At 42.1% G+C, this 22417-nt stretch overlaps 1 protein-coding gene across 1 annotated transcript; it reads right to left on the reverse strand.

Annotated features, from left to right (window-relative positions):
• Nucleotides 1-1726: 1726 nt before the first annotated feature.
• LOC124129857 (flocculation protein FLO11-like) lies at nt 1727-6576 on the reverse strand. The gene is made up of 2 exons (XM_046493235.2): nt 3157-6576; nt 1727-2374 (listed from the first exon to the last, which is right to left on the reverse strand). The coding sequence occupies exons 1-2, from the start codon at nt 6437-6439 to the stop codon at nt 2196-2198; spliced, it is 3462 nt and encodes a 1153-aa protein (XP_046349191.2). The 5' UTR covers nt 6440-6576; the 3' UTR covers nt 1727-2195.
• Between the last annotated feature and the right edge of the window lie 15841 nt (nt 6577-22417).

Below are 22417 nucleotides of genomic sequence, written 5' to 3' on the forward strand. Positions count from 1 at the left end.
AGGGTTCGTGGTTGGTTGAGTGGCTGCTTGTATGTGTGAGGTGGGTGCGGTTTCTCGGTAGGGGCCCCAGACAGAGCTGTCGGTTATGGGTGTGGTGTTTGTTTGTGGGATGGTGTTTGGGTGTGGTGTAGGGAGGAGTGGTTTAGATGCAGGTGTAGCAAATTTTCGTGTTTGGATTTTAGCCGTGTCTATGTTTATGTGTTTGTTGGCCTGCTGGGTGAGTGTGTGTCTGTATGGGCATTGGTTTGAGAGTGAAAGCCATGAGGCAGAGAGCATATATATGTATATGTAAGGACAACAAAAATAATAAGATAACAAAAGGCAGAAAATAACAAAGGGTAGAAACTGACAAGGGAAGCCAACAGATGATTGGCGCTGATAGGTGATTAGCAATAGACAATGGAAGCCAACACTTTACAGTAATTAGCGCTGAAGGTATGGAAGCCAGTACTTAAGTTATCATAGATAAGTAATAGGCAATGGACACTGGGCAAACGGGAGGCCGGGGTAATTAACACTGATAGGTGAAGAATGGACATAGCAAAGGGCAAATTGAAGCCAGACAGTTTATTAGCACCGACAAAGATCAAAGCAATAAGTCCCAAGCATTAGGCAGATAGGTTCCCTGGTCACGGGTCATGGCTGGCTGGTGTCTCCTGGTGTCCTCATTATAAAGAAGTTGACATCCACATATTCTCTTCCTTATGTGTATCACTTCTAAATGCCTTTCAAAGACCTGATATTGTTTCAAGTTGGAAATTGACACGTAGTACTCAAGCTATTCGTGTTGTTGGCGTGTCAGTTAATCTTATGCCCAAACTATCACCTGAATATATAGAGGTTGTTTCAAGTGTAAAAACTTAGATTCGACGGAGATGAAGATCGGAGCACTTTCACCTCCATAAGAGGTCGCGTCAGGTGAAACATCCGTTCTTGAAATAACTCTTTGTAGGTTCTCAAGCCAATCATCTCTCAGCTTTCTAAGACCATTCGTCCATTCTACCAACTCTAAGACCAATTACAACCTGGATTCGGAAATGTCGATTTGTACAAAAGAAACCTCAAACAGAACACAAACATACCTTCGATGATACTCCTTACTGGTTGTGGCTGCCACGGCGCTCAGAAATGACCGGATGTGTAAAATATCCACAACTCCCAAAATGGCGCCGCTACACCGTCTACCTTCGGAATCTTTCGTTTTAGTTCGTTTTCGAGATACAGAGCTCGGATATGCTGATCTGAATGCTTCGCTGACTGGTACCGAGAGCTTAAAGGCCTCAGTGCTGATTGGCGGATTAGATTGAGTGAGTGAGTATGGTTTTACGCCGCTTTTAGCAATATTCCAGCAATATCACGGCGGGGGACACCAGAGTGAGTGAGTGAGTATGGTTTTACGCCGCTTTTAGCAATATTCCAGCAATATCACGGCGGGGGACACCAGAAATGGGCTTCACACATTGTACCCACGTCGGGAATCGAACCCGGGTCTTCGGCGTGACGAGCGAACGCTTTAACCACTAGGCTACCCGACCGCCCCTTGGCGGATTAGAAAGTTCACCTGACGCGACATCCTATGATCTCAGATCTTCAAGCAGAGAGATATCGTAGCGGAGTAAAAGATCAAATTTAAAATTGTTTAAGATGAAAACCGTGCTTTATTGAACAGGATTTCATGAACATCTCTGGACATTTTAAAACATACATCTAATAGTTTAAAGGTTAAAGGTTAATTGTCAAATATTGTTGCTCGAAGACCGTATTCGTCTAAATATGAAAACAGTTGGAAACACATAAACGGACCCGTAAGGGACAATATGTCTAAAATTTGTCCTGTAGATATAGGGATCTCTGTCCAATCATCAACAGAAGTGGTTGTTGCTACTGACAACGAACCATGTTTGGAACTCGGAGTTCTTCCCTAAAATGTGAAGCTTATGGTAATTTAGATTTCTTTTACAAAAAAACACTGTCAACACTGCTGTAGCCAGGGAACCCGATACTGATAGCGTCTGTAGTTTAGAAGAAGAAAATATGTTAAATACAGTACGGGATTTCCTTACAGTAAGGGTATCCTTTGAAGATGAGGGCGCGAAATGTCACTGCTGAAGTTGCACCATACGTTCAAACATGATTGAAATGGGATATTAGCTTAGCCTTATGTTCTCATTCTCTCACTGTACCTGACAACACCCCTACAGGTAATACAGCTTACATACTCTATCCTTGAACACGACAATATCACATTCATATTGCCCGACGGCGCATACACGAGCACAATTAATGTTGGTAGTTGCCGGAAACATGGTTGTCATGGTAACGTCAGCAATATTCGTTACTCTTCTGAAGGCGAAGGTTTCGATGTTGTTGGTTTCTGAAAATATATCAATGGTATGGCCGAAAATATATAAAAAGGGGGAACGAGCGGTAATATACAGAAGCATCATGCACTATGGCCGGGGATTATGGGGAAAGGAGGCAGCTTGGAATATTTGCTTCAGGTCGGTCATGGTGTGCTATGTTTTCCATTAAAGGGGGGCGATGCTAGGGGCAATAGACAAACCCAGCAAGTTTGATTCGAATTTTCTAGGTACTTATTTGCTTATATCCTGGCTCGACCCGTGAAGATCCGGGTAGAGAATAGGTCTTCAACAACCCATGCTTGTCTTAAAAGGCAACTATGCTTGTAAGAGGCGACTAACGGGATTGGGTGCTCAAGCTCGTTTACTTGGTTGATGCATGTCATCATATCCCAATTGCGTAGATTGATGCTTATGATTTCAATCACTGGATTGTCTGGTCCAGACTCGATTATTCACACACCGCCGCCATATAGCTGTACTATTGTTGAGTGCGGCTTTAAACAACAAAGAAGACAAACCAAAAATCTTGTAATCAACAAAGGAGAACTTTAGATCCAACCATTGGCCAACATTTACATACATGCAGACTATTTGATGCGAAATCGAATCTAGAATCAATGTAATTTTATACATATTAGTGTGTGTGTTTAGATTTGATATTATGCTTTTTAGTTTGTACTTTGAAGTAATGACGTCGTCCTTCGTCCTTCTAAATATGAAAACAGTTGGAAACACATAATAAATGATTTGGTCCTATCAGTGGGCGACAACCTTGACAGCTCTGTGTACTTACCATCGGACACACTAGACACAACGCGATACCCCGCCTCCAGTGTTTCCGGAACTTTGTTTTGCACACGACCCTTGTCTCTTGGAGTTGACACAGTCGATGTAGAGACATCCTTTGGCAGTACAACCAAACCATCTAAAACGACAGCAGAAGTTGCCACGACAACAGAACTAGTTGTTGCCACGGTTACCGAAATTGTCATAAACGGGTCCCGAAGGGACAAAGTGTCTAAAATTGGTCCTGTAGATTTAGAGATGTCTGTCCAATTATCAACAGAAGTGGTTGTTGCTTCTGACACTGATTCTTGTTTGGAACTCGGAGTTGCCATTGGAACTTGAACAGGTTCGGGTAATCCGGTTTTTGCTACTGACACTGATTCTTGTTTGGAACTCGGAGTTGCCATTGGAACTGGAACAGGTTCGGATAATCCGGTTGTTGCTACTGACACTGATTCTTGTTTGGAACTCGGAGTTGCCATTGGAACTTGAACAGGTTCGGGTAATCCGGTTTTTGCTACTGACACTGATTCTTGTTTGGAACTCGGAGTTGCCATTGGAACTGGAACAGGTTCGGATAATCCGGTTGTTGCTACTGACACTGAACCACGTTTGGAAGTCGGAGTTGCCATTGGAACTGGAATAGGTTCGGGTAATCCGGTTGTTGCTACTGACACTGGTTCTTGTTTGGAACTCGGAGTTGCCATTGGAACTGGAACAGGTTCGGGTAATCCGGTCGTTGCTACTGACACTGATTCTTGTTTGGAACTCGGAGTTACCATTGGAACTGGAACAGGTTCGGATAATCCGGTCGTTGCTACTGACACTGATTCTTGTTTGGAACTCGGAGTTACCATTGGAACTTGAACAGGTTCGGGTAATCCGGTCGTTGCTACTGTCACTGATTCTTGTTTGGAACTCGGAGTTGCCATTGGAACTTGAACAGTTTCGGGTAATCCGGTTGCTGCTACTGTCACCGATTCTTGTGTGGAAGAAGTAGGCATGTCCATTGAAAGTGAGACCAGTTTTGATGAACCGGATGAAGTATTGAAAGGTCTTTGTATGAGAACCGCGAATGGGGTTACGGAATGTGACGTGTTCCTGGTGAACGCTGCAGCAGCATGGCTTGTTGAAGAAAGGCTGGGCTCAATACGACTGACATTTGTTGATTCTTCTGTTGCATCAGAGTCAAATTGTGAGAAGACAGGACCAGAATAGGACGACCCAATCTCAACAGAAGCAGACGACCCAATCTCACCTGAAGCAGACCACCCAGACTCACCTGAAGCAGACAACCCAGTCTCACCTGACGCAGATGACTCAATCTCACTTGAAGCAGAAAACCAAGTCTCACCTAAAGCAGAAAACCTAATCTCACGTGAAGCAGAAAACCCAATCTCACCTGAAGCAGACGACTCAATCTCACCTGAAGCAGACGACCCAATCTCACGTGAAGCAGACGACTCAATCTCACCTGAAGCAGAAAACCTTGTCTCACCTAAAGCAGACGACTCAATCTCACGTGAAGCAGACGACCCAATCTCACCTGAAGCAGACGACTCAATCTCACCTGAAGCAGAAAACCTTGTCTCACCTAAAGCAGACGACTCAATCTCACCTAAAGCAGACGACTCAATCTCACCTGAAGCAGAAAACCTTGTCTCGCCTGAAGCAGACGACTCAATCTCACGTGAAGCAGACGACCCAATCTCACGTAAAGCAGACGACCCAATCTCAGCTGAAGCAGAAAACCCATTCTCACCTGAAGCAAACGAGCCAATCTTACCTGAAGCAAACGGCTCAATCTCACCTGAAGCAGACGACTCAATCTCAGCTGAAGCAGAAAACCTTGGCTCACCTGCAGCAGACGACTCAATCTCACGTAAAGCAGACGACCTAATCTCACCTGAAGCAGAAAACCCAATCTCACCTGAAGCAAACGACCCAATCTCAAGTAAAGCAGACGACTCAATCTCACCTGAAGCAGAAAACCCATTCTCACCTGAAGCAAACGAGCCAATCTTACCTGAAGCAAACGGCTCAATCTCACCTGAAGCAGACGACTCAATCTCAGCTGAAGCAGAAAACCTTGGCTCACCTGCAGCAGACGACTCAATCTCACCTAAAGCAGACGACTCAATCTCACGTAAAGCAGACGACCCAATCTCACCCGAAGCAGAAAATCTTGTCTCACGTGAAGCAGAAAACCCAATCTCACCTGAAGCAAACGACCCTGTCACACCCGAGGCAGACGACCCAATCACCTCAGATGCAGACGACCTAATCATACCCGAAGTAGACGACCCAAGTACACCAGAGGCAGCTGGCCCAATCACGGTAGCAAACGACCCAATCAGCCCGAAAGCTGCCAGCCCAACAGATGCAGACGACCCAAGCACAATGGTAGCTGACGACCAAATAACACCACTTGAAGCAGACGGTCCAATCACCCCAGAAGCAGGCGGCCCATTCACTTCGGAAGCAGACGGTCCAATCACCCCGGAAGCAGACGGTCCATTCACCCCGGAAGCAGACGGTCCATTCACCCCGGAAGCAGACGGTCCAATCACCCCGGAAGCAGACGGTCCAATCACCCCGGAAGCAGACGGTCCATTCACCCCGGAAGCAGGCGGCCCATTCACCCCGGAAGCAGGCGGCCCATTCACCCCGGAAGCAGGCGGCCCATTCACCCCGGAAGCTGCCGATCCAATCGTACCAGGGGCAGGCGACCTCGTCAGACTGGACAGTCCCGGTGTCAAGGGTAGAACTGGCCCAGATTCCACTACACTGCTCTGTTCAGGTATAGATGATGCATCAAGCACACTCTTTGGGGTAATTTCGTGTGATGCAGACATTGATGTAAAAAAAGATGAAACGACAGATTTAAGCTTGTTAACAGCATCGGTGGTGGTGATTAAAGAGGGTCCAAGCAATGAAATAGCAAATGTGATCGTGACGGATTGGTCGATGTTGTTTTGTCTAGCGTTGATTGTTGAGTGTATTAGACTAGACAGAAGGTTGTTGTGCTTCGTCACAGCCAGGGAGGAAGTCCAGTCTCTCACTATAGTCTGGCGCGCCGAGTTTATCTGTGAGGGGATGGGGTTTGTTGTGAGGCCGTCAACTGGTGGAAGGGGTTCTGTACCTGAGTACGGCCCTGTGTGTAGTGTTGTAGAAGCTGTTGTGGACGGTATGGGAACAGTTGTTGCACTTGAACCAACAGAAACTATTTCTAAAGAGAACTCTCGTGCTTGAGTCGACTCTTGTGTCGCTTCTTGGGGTGGGTGTGGCATGTCAGAATTCTTTTGTTGTCCGATGCTTTGTTGTTTAGGTCTGCTAGAGCTGACAACTCCAATGTTTCTAGTTTGTCTTTGGTCAATAGTTTGTTCTGATGTAATAGGCTCTCCCAGAAAGCTGTACTCCCCGAGGCTTCTAGATTGTCCTTGGTCAATAGTTTGTTCTGGGGTGATATGCAGTCCCAGAAAGCGAGAATCCCCGAGGCTTCTAGATTGTCCTTGGTCAGTAGTTTCTTCCGACTGGATAGTTTGTTCTGGTTTAATAGATCGCCTTGCACTGCTAAATTCTCCTGGTTTCATGGAGAATACCAGTTCAGCAGAGTTTCCAAGAAAGCTAGAAACTCCAAGTCTGCTCGATAGCCCGAGATTAATAGATTGTCCATGAACTTTCGATTGTCCCAGTGTGGATTCAGCGTCCCTTGCGACGTTGTGTGAGACGTCTGTCACAACTGCAAACCCTTCGTTGATAGTAGGGGGCGTCTCTACGACTACACCCGATGGTACGGGAGTCTCCCTCATGTCCCCTTTCACGTTAAGCTGAGAGTCAGATATTTTAGAGGACATCTGTGTTTCTGATACTATAACAGTGCTGAGTGTCGCCTCCGATCGTAATGACCCCACAGTTGCTATGACAACAGTTTCAGTGAGACTCCCTTGTTCATGTGGAGTGCCTTGTCCAGCGGCAAACTCCACCGATGGTGTATTTGTTGACACTGAGGAGCCTGTTGTTTCCCTAATGATGGTGCTGTCAGCTGATATAGAGTTAGCCAAGACCCCAGTGGTTGTATATCGTTCATCAGATAAAGACATGTCTATGTCCGAGTCGGCAGTTTCCTCGCCTAGTTCCTGTTCACAGACGACTTGAAATGTTTTGTTGGGGTCTTGGACTTGCCAGAAATATTTCCCTCCTGATTTACGGACTATGGCGTTGTGTCCCACGGTGGCAGCGCTCTTGTCGGCAAACAACATCTTCCCAACTGGACGACTTCGTTGACCGCCTTGCCACCTCCATTCAGAACCATTCCTCTCTAGACCAATCCAAAGCCTCGTGAAGCCAGGGCCTGGAAGACAATAATCATATATACACGACCATTCCTCTCTAGACCAATCCAAAGCATCGTAAGGCCAGGGCCTGGAAGACAATAATCATATATACGCGACCATTCTCTAGATCAATCCAAAGCCTCGTGAAGCCAGGGCCTGGAAGACAATAATCATATATACACGACCATTCCTCTCTAGACCAATCCAAAGCCTCGTGAAGCCAGGGCCTGGAAGACAATAATCATATATACACGACCATTCCTCTCTAGACCAATCCAAAGCATCGTAAGGCCAGGGCCTGGAAGACAATAATCATATATACGCGACCATTCTCTAGATCAATCCAAAGCCTCGTGAAGCCAGGGCCTGGAAGACAATAATCATATATACACGACCATTCCTCTCTAGACCAATCCAAAGCCTCGTGATGCCAGGGCCTGGAAGACAATAATCATATATACACGACCATTCCTCTCTAGACCAATCCAAAGCCTCGTGAAGCCAGGGCCTGGAAGATAATAATCATATATACACGACCATTCCTCTCTAGACCAATCCAAAGCCTCGTGAAGCCAGGGCCTGGAAGACAATAATCATATATATACACGACCATTCCTCTCTAGACCAATCCATAGCTTCTTGACGCCAAGGCCTGGAAGATATTAACGACATATCGTTACGGGACGGGACGGGGTTAACGATATTTATACAACCATTCCATGCCAAATAACCCACAGCCTCGCGAAGCCACAGCATGGAAGATAATAACTATATACGCACAGCCATTCCAACTAATCGACAGCTGCGTGAAATCATGGCCTGGAAGACATCAACGACATATATGCTGCTTCAGATGGCCAGGGTTGAGATGAGGGTGAGGTGAGGTGAGGTGAGGTGAGGTGAGGTGAAATGGGGTTTAACGTTGCGTTCAGGAATATTTCACCTATACAGCCACGTGCATGCATGACATGTGAGTGGCTGTTTGTTTGTGCCGAAGTTTAAGATTGATACCTCACGCAGACACTGTATACTCACTTCGACCAGGTTGCTTTTTCAACTTAATGTGCGGAGCGCTAGGCAGGGTAATAACAAGTACCATCTTTTAACCTCTTTTAGTATGACGCGACCGGGGATCTAACCACCCACCTTCCGCTCTCCGGGGAGACGCTCTACCATTTACACTAAGGAGCCGATCTGAGGGAAGAGACTTATTTTAAACATAATGCTAAAAAATGAATCTATATAACTCTTATATAGATATATAAATAAGTCTTATATAGACGCTGTGTTGATATAGCTTCGTGCAACCGGGCCCTGGCACCTACCTAGCCTGCTCGAAAGTCGATGGTGTTCCTCTTTCGTTTCAGTGAACAAAACGTGGGTTCCACCTGTTTTACACAACTGTACGGCCTCGTTGTATGTCGCCCGCTTCCTGGGCCATGCGTAGTAGCATTTGTTGTTCATGACGACGTTCATGATGAAATGTCCTCGATAACGGTTGCATTGTAAAGCTGAAAAAGAAGGAACCATACCAAAAGTTAGAGCGATCTATTTTTAGCCGGTACCTGTTCTGGGAATGTCCTTTTATGTCATGACAAATATCTCTACTGTATCGTACAAAACACGATGTTTTTTTAGGGAGAAAATCGATAACAATTTGATATATCTAAAAAGCATTTCTAGACTGAATCGTTACCCTCTAAGGGCCAGCAATTTGATATTCTGGGGAGCTAGGGTCTGGAATCTCTTTGATATTTTTAACCTGTCCCGGGTACTCCCGAAAAGAAATAATTTGACTTTCTATCCCCAAAATTAATCGTTCACGGACACAATGTCATGAAAAATGCTGTAGTCCTTGAAAAAATATCCGTGTTTAACATAACTCTATTTAACACGGGCTTCAGTTTTCGTACAAAAATGTTTATCGAGAAATCCATGTGGTCGAACAACATTTATTGAACTCAATACCAATTCAAATATTCATAGAAAATTCAAACTGTCAGAGTCGGATTGCCAAGGTGTCAAAACGTCCGCACGTCACGACGAATGCCCCATTCGTCACCACTCGCCCCTTTCCGTGACCTGCAAGAAGACTCGTCCCCCTATCGATGAATGTTATGTGCGAAAATACGACAAACCAATCAGAATGCGCGTATGATTTCGAGTTCTTTGTCAAATAATCCCTCAGAAATAATGTTTGATTTTACATATGTCTTGCATCTAAAATTATACCCAAGACACAGTTAAATGTGTTCAATCATTCTGTATAATTCCGCACCTCACGATGTGCTTTAAATTGCATCTGAAATATATATATAATATATGGGGAAATATATGTGAACCATTACGCAACGAGTTGACAATTGTTTTAGGTATGCCCGTTTGCGCTAAGACGGATCCCGGTCGCAAAAATGGCCATGAGAGGGGCAACAAGTCGCTATTCGGCTTGTCCCGGAATAACACGAGTTGGTCACGAATGCGAATGCCCGTGAAGCCCAATTCTTGTGTCCCCGCCGTTATATTTCTGGAATATTGCTAAAAACAGCGTAAAACCATACTCACTCACTCAAACGTATAAACCAGACATGTTCCTTTCTTTCAAAACGGCCTCGATTAACACGTTGTGACAAACACGACATCAAATTGCAAACTTTAAAGTCTACTCCCTGGCTGGATTTATCGGTTTAACCAGGGTCGAAACTGAAGGCTTTGAATGTCGAGCACACACTGATAACGTCTGTCAGTTCAAATTTAGTTTGTTTGTTTGTTTGTTTGTTTAGTGTTTAACGCCGCACTCAGCAATATTCCATCTATATGACGGCGGTCTGTAAATAATAAAGTCGGGACCAGATAATCCAGTGATTGATAGCATGAGCATCGATCTAAGCAATTGGAATACGATGACATGCATCAATCAAGTCAGCGAGACTGACCACCCGATTCCGTTAGTCGCCTCTTGCAGCAAGCATATTCGCCTTTTACGACAAGCATAGTCACCTTTTACGACAAGCATAGTCGCCATTTACGGCAAGCATAGTCGCCTTTTACGACAAGCTCAGTCGCCTTTAACGACAAGCATAGTCGCCTTTTACGACAAGCATAGTCGCCTTTTACGAAAAGGATAGTCGCCTTTTACGACAAGCATAGTCGCCTTTTACGACAAGCATAGTCGCCTTTAACGACAGGCATAGTCGCGATTTACGGCAAGCATAGTCGCCTTTAACGGCAAGCATAGGCGCCTTTTACGACAAGGATAGTCGCCTTTTACGACAAGGATAGTCGCCTTTTACGGCAAGCATAGGCGCCTTTTACGACAAGGATAGTCGCCTTTTACGACAAGGATAGTCGCCTTTTACGACAAGCATAGTCGCCTTTTACGATAAGGATAGTCGCCTTTTAAGGCAAGCAAAGTCGCTTTTTATGACAAGCATAGTGGCCTTTTACGACAAGCAAAGTCGCTTTTTACGACAAGCATAGTCGCCTTTTACGGCAAGCAAAGTCGCCTTTTACGACAAGGATAGTCGCCATTTACGGCAAGGATAGTCGCCTTTTACGGCAAGCATGGGTTGCTGAAGATCTTCAGATCTTCAATGATCTAGTAATAATGAACACAACTTACCATCAGTCGTCAAATGTAAGGACAGCACCAGGAACAGCTCAGCGAGAAACATTGTGTAACAAGCTTGTATGTATCACAGCTAAGTGATATGTGATACCGGACATAGCGCATGACCTGGGGATATGCATCGGTCTAATTGTTTAATATCTGCGATGTGCAATCCTACTTTGTGTACATTGCAATCAATCAAAACGATACGATGCTCGGGGAAAGAAAACCACAACACCTGTTCTCGTTCATAATATGTGTTGTCAAGCCTATGGAAACTCATTACAGTAAACTACGGTTATAACGAACACGCTTATAACGAACTAACGGATATAACGAACTTACTTTTTAGTCCTGACTATATGCTGTAGTTATGCTGTATATATGCTTATAACGAATTACGGTTATAACGAACTAAAATTAGTAGTCCCTTGGAGTTCGTTATAACCGTAGTTTACTGTAATTGCACTTTGGGATATTTACTGAGCTATTTCAGAAACCTTGGTCCCAATTCGGATGAGATTTGTTGTCGTAAATATGAATTAAATCAATTAAATTGATTATCCAGTTGAATATAATGTTATCGTACACCGAATCCAGGGACAAGGATAGGTAGATGCTGACGGATCAATAATCATATTTTTTTCATAAGTAGGGTTCGAACCTTCTATCAGCAGATCCTTGAACTGCTAAGGGGAGCAACTCAGTATAGCGACCACTGATCAACCAGGGCTTCTTTCATGACAAAGTTCTATAATGTTTGTTTTTATGTTTGTTGTTTAACGCCGCACTCAGCAATATTCCACTTATATGACCGCGGTCTGTAAATAATCGATTCTGGACCAGACAATCCAGTGATTGATATCATGCGCATCGATCTACGCAATTGGGATGCGATGACATGCATCAACCAAGTCATCGGGTTTGACCACCCGATCCCGTTAGTCGCCTCTTACGACAAGCATAGTTGCTGAAGACCAATTGTTACCCCGAATCACGGGTTTCTATAATGTATTGCAGTTTGTCGAAGATATCATACTTCATGTTCGTGATGTCTGTACTCCGTTGAGGCCAACAAACGTTACTATTCATTTTCTGTCACAAAATACAATACCAAAAGACGTCATAAGATGGTACTTGTTGTTACCCTGTCTGCGCTCGGCATTAAGGGGCTAAAACAAGGACTGGTCGGCTCGGAGTCAGTATACTGTGTCTGAGTGGAGTATTCATGTTAAACTGCGGCATGGTATCTCAGTGAGCTAGCACTATAAATCGGCATCAGTCCGGACTAGGACAAGCAGCTACACACACACACACACACATACACGCACGCACGCATGCATGCATGCATGCACGTCACTTTTTAGTGCAATTATCTTCGACGCGACGTTAAACCCCATTTCACCACTTTCACCACTACAAAATACAAACTTCCACAATCACCCCATTGAGGAAGGTATTATCAGACCATATTCCAGACGTTCACTTGTAAAACATTGCACTCAGTGTGCCAAGGAACCGAGCCCAGGCTATCAAACCACCACAAGCTTTATGGATTGATTATTTTATCGGTTTGTTTTTTTCTCAATGAATGCCCTATTTATACTACCGTTTGGTTGAACGCCTCCTTGAACAGTAGTTCACTCATATCACGGCCTTTTCTACAAAGGCCTAATGCCTTTATATATATATTTAAATCGAAATTTCTCTTTATTTGAATTATGTGTTTATAGAGTAATTTAGAGTTTTTTCTCTTTATTTCAATTATTTTTACGAAATTTCGAGTTTTTTCTCGTTACTTCAAATTTCTTTCAAAAACTTGAAATTTCGAGTTTTTTCTCGTTACTTCGATGATTTTCTCGTAATTTCGATTATTTTCATATATATATTCTATAAATCATTGTAACGAAAAAGAAAATGAAATTTCGAGAAAATAATTGAAATAACGAGAAATTTCGATTTAAAAAAAATTCATCCTTCCAAAGTAGCACCATTAGAGTTTCGTTCATTTCAGCGTAGTGGAAGGACATTTGCAGTGTCGCCGCACTCAGCAATATTCCAGTTGTATGACGGTGGCCTGTAAATAATCCAATCTGGACACAATCCAGTGATTGATATTGTGAGCAATGGTCCACGCCGTCAGGGTACGATGATACGCCAACAACCAAGCCACCGAGCCTGGCCAACCGATCCATTTGGTCGCCCCGTACGACCAGCCTAGATTACCGAGGGCCAATTCTAACCCGGAATCCCGGAATCCCGGAATCCCAGAATCCCCACGGCGTATACCAACTTGAAGAAACTCACGACCACGGATACGAAAATGAAACACCGAGGATCATAATCGGAGGGAATTTGTGATTTGAACTCACGATCAGCTGCGGATCCTTGCACGAATGAAAGGGACGCAAGAGCCTCGAGTCTCGGAGGTTGGTTTTCGAAGATGCAAAGGACATATCTCAGAAGGGAATAATTTGTTCTCAATAGTAAAAATGTATCTTGCGATACCCTGAGCGATGTTTTTAAATCTCGCAGTTGATGGGTACCCGTTAGGGTGGTAATGTAAATGCAAAACGTTGCGCCTTTAAAGGCAGCTTGAGCTGCACACACCCCAAGAGCTTTAGGGCATGGACGCCAACGGTTTGATATAACTCACAAAATATATGCGTTGCTTAACCAACACACATACACACGCAACATTTTATGATTTTATGTCACAGTGTTTTCATGTTTTATACCATCACCCACCATAAATAAATACAGTGAGTGAGTGAGTGAGTGAGTGAGTGAGTGAGTGAATGAATAATTAAGAAAGTAAATAAATAATAAGTAAGTGAGCCGAAACTGGCCTGCATTTGAGACATATTTATTGTCTGATAAGTTGTATTTATTGTCTGATAAGTTGTATTTATTGTCTGATAAGTTGTATTTATTGTCTGATAAGTTGTATTTGTTGTCTGATAAGTTGTATTTATTGTCTGATAAGTTGTATTTATTGTCTGATAAGTTGTATTTGTTGTCTGATAAGTTGTATTTATTGTCTGATAAGTTGTATTTATTGTCTGATAAGTTGTATTTGTTGTCTGATAAGTTGTATTTGTTGTCTGATAAGTTGTATTCATTGTCTGATAAGTTGTATTTGTTGTCTGATAAGTTGTATTTGTTGTCTGATAAGTTGTATTTATTGTCTGATAAGTTGTATTTGTTGTCTGATAAGTTGTATTTATTGTCTGACAAGTTGTATTTATTGTCTGATAAGTTGTATTTGTTGTCTGATAAGTTGGATTTATTGTCTGATAAGTTGTATTTGTTGTCTGATAAGTTGTATTTATTGTCTGATAAGTTGTATTTGTTGTCTGATAAGTTGTATTTATTGTCTGATGAGTTGTATTTGTTGTCTGATAAGTTGTATTTGTTGTCTGATAAGTTGTATTTATTGTCTGATAAGTTGTATTTATTTTCTGATAAGTTGTATTTGTTGTCTGATAAGTTGTATTTATTGTCTGATAAGTTGTATCTGTTGTCTGATAAGTTGTATTTATTGTCTGATAAGTTGTTTTTATTGTCTGATAAGTTGTATTTATTGTCTGATGAGTTGTATTTGTTGTCTGATAAGTTGTATTTGTTGTCTGATAAGTTGTATTTGTTGTCTGATAAGTTGTATTTATTGTCTGATAAGTTGTATTTGTTGTCTGATAAGTTGTATTTATTGTCTGATAAGTTGTATTTATTGTCTGATGAGTTGTATTTGTTGTCTGATAAGTTGTATCTATTGTCTGATAAGTTGTATTTGTTGTCTGAAAAGTTGTATTTGTTGTCTGATAAGTTGTATTTATTGTCTGACAAGTTGTATTTGTTGTCTGATAAGTTGTATTTATTGTCTGATAAGTTGTATTTATTGTCTGATAAGTTGTATTTGTTGTCTGATAAGTTGTATTTGTTGTCTGATAAGTTGTATTTGTTGTCTGACAAGTTGTATTTGTTGTCTGATGAGTTGTATTTATTGTCTGATAAGTTGTATCCTGCCTGATAAGTTGTATTTGTTGTCTGATAAGTTGTATTTGTTGTCTTATAAGTTGTATTTGTTGTCTGACAAGTTGTATTTGTTGTCTGATAAGTTGTATTTATTGTCTGATAAGTTGTATCTATTGTCTGATAAGTTGTATTTGTTGTCTGATAAGTTGTATTTGTTGTCTGATAAGTTGTATTTATTGTCTGATAAGTTGTATTTGTTGTCTGATAAGTTGTATTTGTTGTCTGATAAGTTGTAGTTATTGTCTGATAAGTTGTATTTATTGTCTGATAAGTTGTATTTGTTGTCTGACAAGTTGTATTTGTTGTCTGATAAGTTGTATTTATTGTCTGATAAGTTGTATTTATTGTCTGATAAGTTGTATTTGTTGTCTGATAAGTTGTATTTGTTGTCTGATGAGTTGTATTTGTTGTCTGATAAGTTGTATTTGTTGTCTGATAAGTTGTATTTATTGTCTGATAAGTTGTATTTATTGTCTGACAAGTTGTATTTATTGTCTGATAAGTTGTATTTGTTGTCTGATAAGTTGTATTTGTTGTCTGATAAGTTGTATTTATTGTCTGACAAGTTGTATTTGTTGTCTGATAAGTTGTATTTGTATGACACATAGACACGTGTGTCGTGACCCAGTGAATAAAACTTGGTAAAAACAACGCGCGTGTGTATATATATGCAGGAGTGTTGACTTCATAAACATAAAAATAGCCCTCTGTGATTAACCCGGCACATATCTGCAGTGTAAAGTGAGTGAGTTGGGTTTAACGCCGCTTGTAACAGTATTACAGTTATATCACGGCGTGTCAGCTTAATGTGGGAGGAAAGCCCGAAGTGTTGCAGGTCTCGGACGTTTACCACTTCGGTGAAACCCACGAGCACGGGTATGGTGCTGACAAACCTAGAAACATAATCGGGGCGAACCGGGATTCGAACCCACAATCATAGGTTTCTGGCGTGCCAAAGGGACGCAACTCTGCACGGCGAATCACGGCGCCATAGACGACTGGGCCACCCGTGCCCCCACAGCAGTGTAAAGGTGCCCGGATGTTGAACGTACAAACATTGTGTCAAGGGTCATTAAGTGGACATTTTCCTTTGTTAATATATACAGATGTGTCAGGGCGACATGCGACACAAAGACCCAATACCGCATTTCCAGGAAATATTATTTTTATTTTTAATCACGTAGATTATAATATCATATATATTACACTGATGAAAGTATCTTCTACGTAGATGATAATTTTTTTTAGAATGTGGCACTAACACGCTCCCATACATTTTTATGTGACAGATTTGGCTAGACTGGTATCTCGTAACAAAAACAACCAAGATGCTTAAATAGCACAGACATTAGCATACTAAACACGACCTGAATCGCCCGCTGCCGTTTGATTGTCGATAGCGTAGTTAGTCATATACTACGCTCCTACAGTGTGCAAATATACTGACGTAGCTTTTTGCAGTATTCCAAAAGTAGCAGTAGTAGTAGCAGTAGCAGCAGATGATAACTCTACTTTAACAATAGTTACTTAAAGGTCGGTTTAAAATTCCTGGGGCACTTTTTTAATATTCGCGGGAAGAAATACCGGTACACAACTTGGTAAAAGCTGTGAAGGAAGCCGCAAGCAAAATACCTAACTTGTTCCTTGAAGGAAGGATTAACTTACTTACAAGCAGCCATGTGTGAAAGACGAGACACGAGGCAGTGCGTTACGGGCCTGGCGTCCTCAACATGGCGCGAACAAGTTACTTTGACGACTAGTGCGGCAATACATGCATTTTAGGAATAACGTACTTCTTGTACAGCCAGCTGTTTGGAGACCCATGTAATTTCCCTATAGGCCAGACCAATGTCTTTATTTCTTGTATTGCGAGCGAGCGCTGAAAAATGTTTAAAAATAAATATCCTTTGTAGCTTGCTAAAACATTTTCTCGCACACACAGTGCAAATCGCTCTATCACTCCCTCAACAACACATTTTCATACACTCACACACACGATGTAACACTTACTCTCACTCGCACGCGCACACGCACACATATACACGTAAATTATAGTCTAGGCCAGACAATCCGGTGATTGATATCATGAGAAACATTCCATGCCGTTGGGGTATGATGGTACGCAATCAATCATGTCACCTAGCCTGACTACCCGATCCATTCGGTCGCCTTTTACGACAAGCACAGGTTGCTGGGGACGTAATTCTGAACCGGAATCCCAACGGGAATTACAACGTTCAAACAAGATCCTGACCCAAGTCTCATAATAATCAGATATTTTACACGATACTGTCCCTCTCTGCGTGAAGATCTGACGACTTAGATTGTCGCATCAGTCGACCATTCTTATCAACCAATCAGCGTCGAGGCTTCTAAATTCTCGGAAAGAGCATAAGCGAAGCCATCAGACAAGAATCATATTGATGAACCCGGAAACGAGTAAAAACGAATTTAATCGGGCAGTTCCGAATGCTAAAAATATAGCCGTGCTGTGTTTGTGGCATTTTTAAAATCATAACACAAGAGCTTATTCAAACACGACTTGTTTACTCCATAAGAAACACGTACATTTAACGATTCCTGCTGAAGAAACATACATCTATCACATCACAATCAACTAGAATGATACAAATCATAGCGGTAACCAAAAAATCGCTAAATAATGTTGACAACATAACATATTATTGTGGAAATTGTTTTTATCCTTTCGTTTCTGAGCGCCATGCCATGACATCCTATAAAGGGAGTGCTATCGAGGGTATATTTGTGTGATGTGGCGTTTGTTCAGATAGACATTTCCGTGTCGAGGTTGCAAAGAAGTCCCACCGAATCGTTTTAGAAAACTGACATCTGATTGGCTCAAGAACCCACGCATCCTGAATTAAGATTGGACGGTCAATGTTCGCCCTCATTCGTGACCAACTCGTGTTATTCCCGGACAAGCCGAATTGCAGGTTACGGAAAGGGGCGAGTGGTGACGAATGTGTTCGCCCTGGGTGCGACCTGATGCGACCTTCTATAAGAGTGTGCGTGTCCTCAAATCTTCATTCAGAGAGGTATCTCGCAGTAAACGATCTTATTTTTAAGAGAATGAGCCTGACTTCAGTGACCTTGCTCTGTTGGCCATATCATACGGGTTTTTTTCCCTATCCTTACTGAAAACGGTAAATAACCTACTCCAAGCTCGGAACTACGGATTATTGCCCCTCGTCAATGAATGCTGTTATTCGTGACCAACTCGTGCCATTCCGGGACAAACCGTCTTGTAGGTTACAGGTTCGGCTTGTCCCGGAATAACAAGAGTTAGTCACGAATGGTGACGAATGTCCCTCGACAAGACTCGCGCTTATACGTGACCAACTCGTATAATCCCAGGACCATTTGTCACCACTCGCCCCTTTCCGTAACCTGCGTCGCTATTCGGCTTGTCCCGGAATAACACGAGTTGGTCACGAATGATTCCAGGACAAGTCGAATGTAGACTCGTGTCCCTCTCGAAGGTTTCCGTATTGGACCATGCACATGCGAACCACTTCAAACAAGAACGATATCTCTTTTTCTACCCGCCTCTTACAGTAAGATTGGTGAAGCGTTTTTCCGGTTGTAAACGTATTGAACCTCTCTGATATAAATACTAGTATATTTTTTTGTACTAAAGTATATTTGGCAAGTCATTCAACTCATTCATTCTCAGCTGTTCTTCTTTAATTTGCAAATTAGTAGGGCGTTAAGAAAAAAATGAAGAATTACATTTTTATCAGCTAATGTAAAGAATCGTTGCTGAGTACAAAGGATATGTTAGATAAAACATAAACATCTTTAACTGATGAAATTGTGTGGGAGTAACTTACTAGTCTCTTACAGGTTAGGAAAACCAGAATATATAAATTTATGTACGTCACCTATTTCAAATAGGTTATTTAAAATCCATAATACTTATAACATTAAATGGGGCGGTCGGGTATCCTCGTGGTTTAAGCGTTCGCTCGCCACGCCGAAGACCCGGATTCGATTCCCGACATGGGTACAATGTGTGAAGCCCATTTCTGGTGTCCCTCGCCGTGATATTGCTGGAATGTTGCTAGAAGCGTCGTAAAACCATACTCACTCACTCACTATAACATTAAGTTTTCATTAACAATTTCTGTCTGTGTTTAATGCTGATCTTTTTACGATTGCTTTCTCTTCTTTAACAAATTTCGAAATAATTCGTTCGAATCTTATATATCGTTTATGATTTGTGGTAAACCATCATACGGTTGGGAATGTTTATTGAGAAATCCAATTTTCTTCTTGCAACCTGTATTTTTTTGTTCAGTTTCTCTTGATAATTTAATAAAAGTATGTGACAGGGATCCGAGGGGTGTTTGTGTTGGAGCATCATAGAAACCAGATAATCACACAAATATATATATTTATACCAATAAAATCCGTTTAAAATATATTACCAGTACCCTATTTTGATATTTATAATCAATAAAGCGAAGTTATACATCACTGTTAAATCACTAGTTATGGAAGTGGCCATTCGTCACCACTCGCCCCTTTCCGTAACCTGCAAGAAGACTCGTCCCCCTATCGATGACTGTTGTGTGCGAAAATACGACAAACCAATCAGAATGCGCGTATGATTTCAAGTTCTTCGTCAAATAATCCCTCAGAAATAACTTTTGAATTTTGAATTCCAGAACAAGCCGAATAGCGACTCGTGCCCCTCTCGTGGCCATTTTTGCGCCCGGGTTCCATCTGAGCGCAAACGGGCATACCTAAAACAATTGTCAACTTGTTGTGTTATGGCTCACATATTTCCCCATATATTATATATATTTCAGATGGAATTTAAAGCACATCAGGGCGTGTGGAACTATACAGTATGATTGAACACATTTAAATGTATCTTGGGTATATTTTTAGATGCAAGACATATGTAAAATCAAAAATAATTTCTGACGGATTCTTTGACGAAGAACTTGCACACAACACACAACATTCATCGATAGGGGGACGAGTCTTCTTGAAGGTTACGGAAAGGGGCGAGTGGTGACGAATGGAACGAGCCTTGTTGTAGGTTACGGAAACCATGAGGCTTGTCCCGGAATAACACGAGTTGGTCACGAATGTTACGGAAACATGCGAGTGGTGACGAATGGCCTCGCTCGTACACCAGGTAATCAATCGGGACAGAGCATGCATAGTTCATCGTAACTCGTTGGTTATTCTAAACAAATGCAAGATAACAGTGAAGTTGTTGTTATTTTCACTTGGACGTAGATTCCTGTGCATATTTTTTTCTGGTTTTACGAGATTACTCATGATAAACGACTGTAAGCCAGATCGTGTCGATGGGGGCAGACAAAAACACAACTTTATAGCGATCGATGAGTACCGTATTCGACGTAATAAGCGCCCAGGGCGATCTCAAAATTAGAAATAGGGGGCTCTTATAAGAATGTTCTTTGGTGGAAAAAAACAGAGTTGAAAGATCAATTTCGTGGTTTATGCTGACAGCCTGAAATGTTTACGACGACAGATATATTTTTCCAGAATTAAATGCCCATAGTTAAGGGTGCGTAAAACACACGAGTGCATATTATACGCGAATAAATAAGTCTGGTGTACATTGATCACTCGGAAGGGGGGCTGATTGGGATTGTTCAATAGCCAATATCTTAGCAAATGTCGCCGTGGGCGCTTATTACGTCGAATACGGTAATTAAAAATCGATCCCTTTTGGGTAGGCTTTATAGTGATTATCGATTAACGGCTGTCCTGTACACGAACTGCATAACCTTAACCATATGTCACATTCAATGCTTGGAGAAAAGAATACATGCATGCGTTTTAGATTTATCACGTATTGCCTTTAGGATATATATACGGGAAGTATCTGGGCCAGTTGCTGAATGACGTCATTACTATATTTAGTGTTGCTCTTTCGTCACGGTTATAGTCAAGGTCAAGGTAACTCTATCAGGTGTTGCACAATTCTCATCCTATTTCTCGAGATTTATTGTGAGTTACTCGAGAAAATTGTATGGGAACATGAAAGGGTCACTTTCAATAGAGTTTCGGTAAACATTCAAATAGTATTAAAAGCCATACACTAAGTATATTCCATTACGTTATTGACATATATTAACTGGAATAACTTTTCTTTGTTGTTTGTTTGTTGTCTAACGCCGCACTCAGCAATATTATAACTATATGACGGCGGTCTGTAAATACATGTGATCGGGTCTGGACCAGACAATCCAGTGATTAACATCATGAGCATCGATCCACGCAATTGGGATACGATGACATGCATCAACCAAGTCAGTGTGCCTGACCACCCGATCCTGTTAGTAGTGAGTGAGTGAGTAAGTTGGGTTTAACGCCGCTTTTAACATCATTCCAGTTATATCACGGCGTGTCAGCTTAATGAAGGAAGAAAGCCTGAAGTGATGCAGGTCTGTGACGTTCACCCAGTGATTGATATCATGAGCATCAATCCACGCAATTGGGATCGATGACGTGCATCAACCAAGTCCGCGAGCCTGACCCCCAGTTCTCGTTAGTCGCCTCTTATGACAAGCATAGTCGCCTTTTACGGCAAGCATGGTTTGCTGAAGACCTATTCTACCCCGCATCTTCACGGGTTGCCTATGGAGGTAAGGGCGTGAGTATGATTTTTAGTGATGTTCCGGGAATATCACAGCGAGGGACACCAGAAATTGATTTGGTTTCACACATTGTAACCATGTGGGGATCGAACCCGGTTCTTCGGCGTGACGAGCGAACACGTCAACTGTTAGACTACATCACGTCATCAATTCAAAGAAAATACTTAAGTCAATCACTGGGTTGTCTGGTCCAGACTTGATTATTTACAGACCGCCGCCACATATCTGGAATATTGCTGAGTGCGGTGTTAAACAACAAACCAACCAACTTAAATAGAGTTGAGGGTATAGCAACTTTATTTTATATAAATATTTTATGTTTAAGGGATGCTGGTTGGACATTACAGCAGGAGCACTGGGAACCTTGCCACGCATCACTGGTAGGAAAACATGGGAGAAAAAACATTAATAAAGACATATCTCTATCAGAGAAGACAAAAAAAAAAGAAGACAAACGTTAGTGAAAGTTAGCAGATCCTGTGTATATCATATTATCCCCGATGCGACAGGGCAACAAGCAAGCAAAAATTGCAGTTTTCGTGCTGCCGAACATTTTTCAAGCTAATGCTCTTCAGAAACCGCCAGGCACAAAAAATACATTGTTGCAGCTGAAAAGATATCCAGTCA

The sequence above is a fragment of the Haliotis rufescens genome, unplaced genomic scaffold (genome assembly GCF_023055435.1).
Source record: "Haliotis rufescens isolate VD_foot unplaced genomic scaffold, xgHalRufe1.0.p SCAF_18, whole genome shotgun sequence".
Lineage (NCBI taxonomy): Eukaryota > Metazoa > Mollusca > Gastropoda > Lepetellida > Haliotidae > Haliotis > Haliotis rufescens.

Excerpts from the sequence above, each read along its gene's own strand:
- LOC124129857 (XM_046493235.2), bottom strand. The coding sequence starts at position 6,439 with ATGCCACACCCACCCCAAGAAGCGACACAAGAGTCGACTCAAGCACGA. Across the intron at positions 2,375-3,156 it reads TGTGTCTAGTGTGTCCGATG|AAACCAACAACATCGAAACC; the intron begins GTAAGTACACAG and ends ATATATTTTCAG.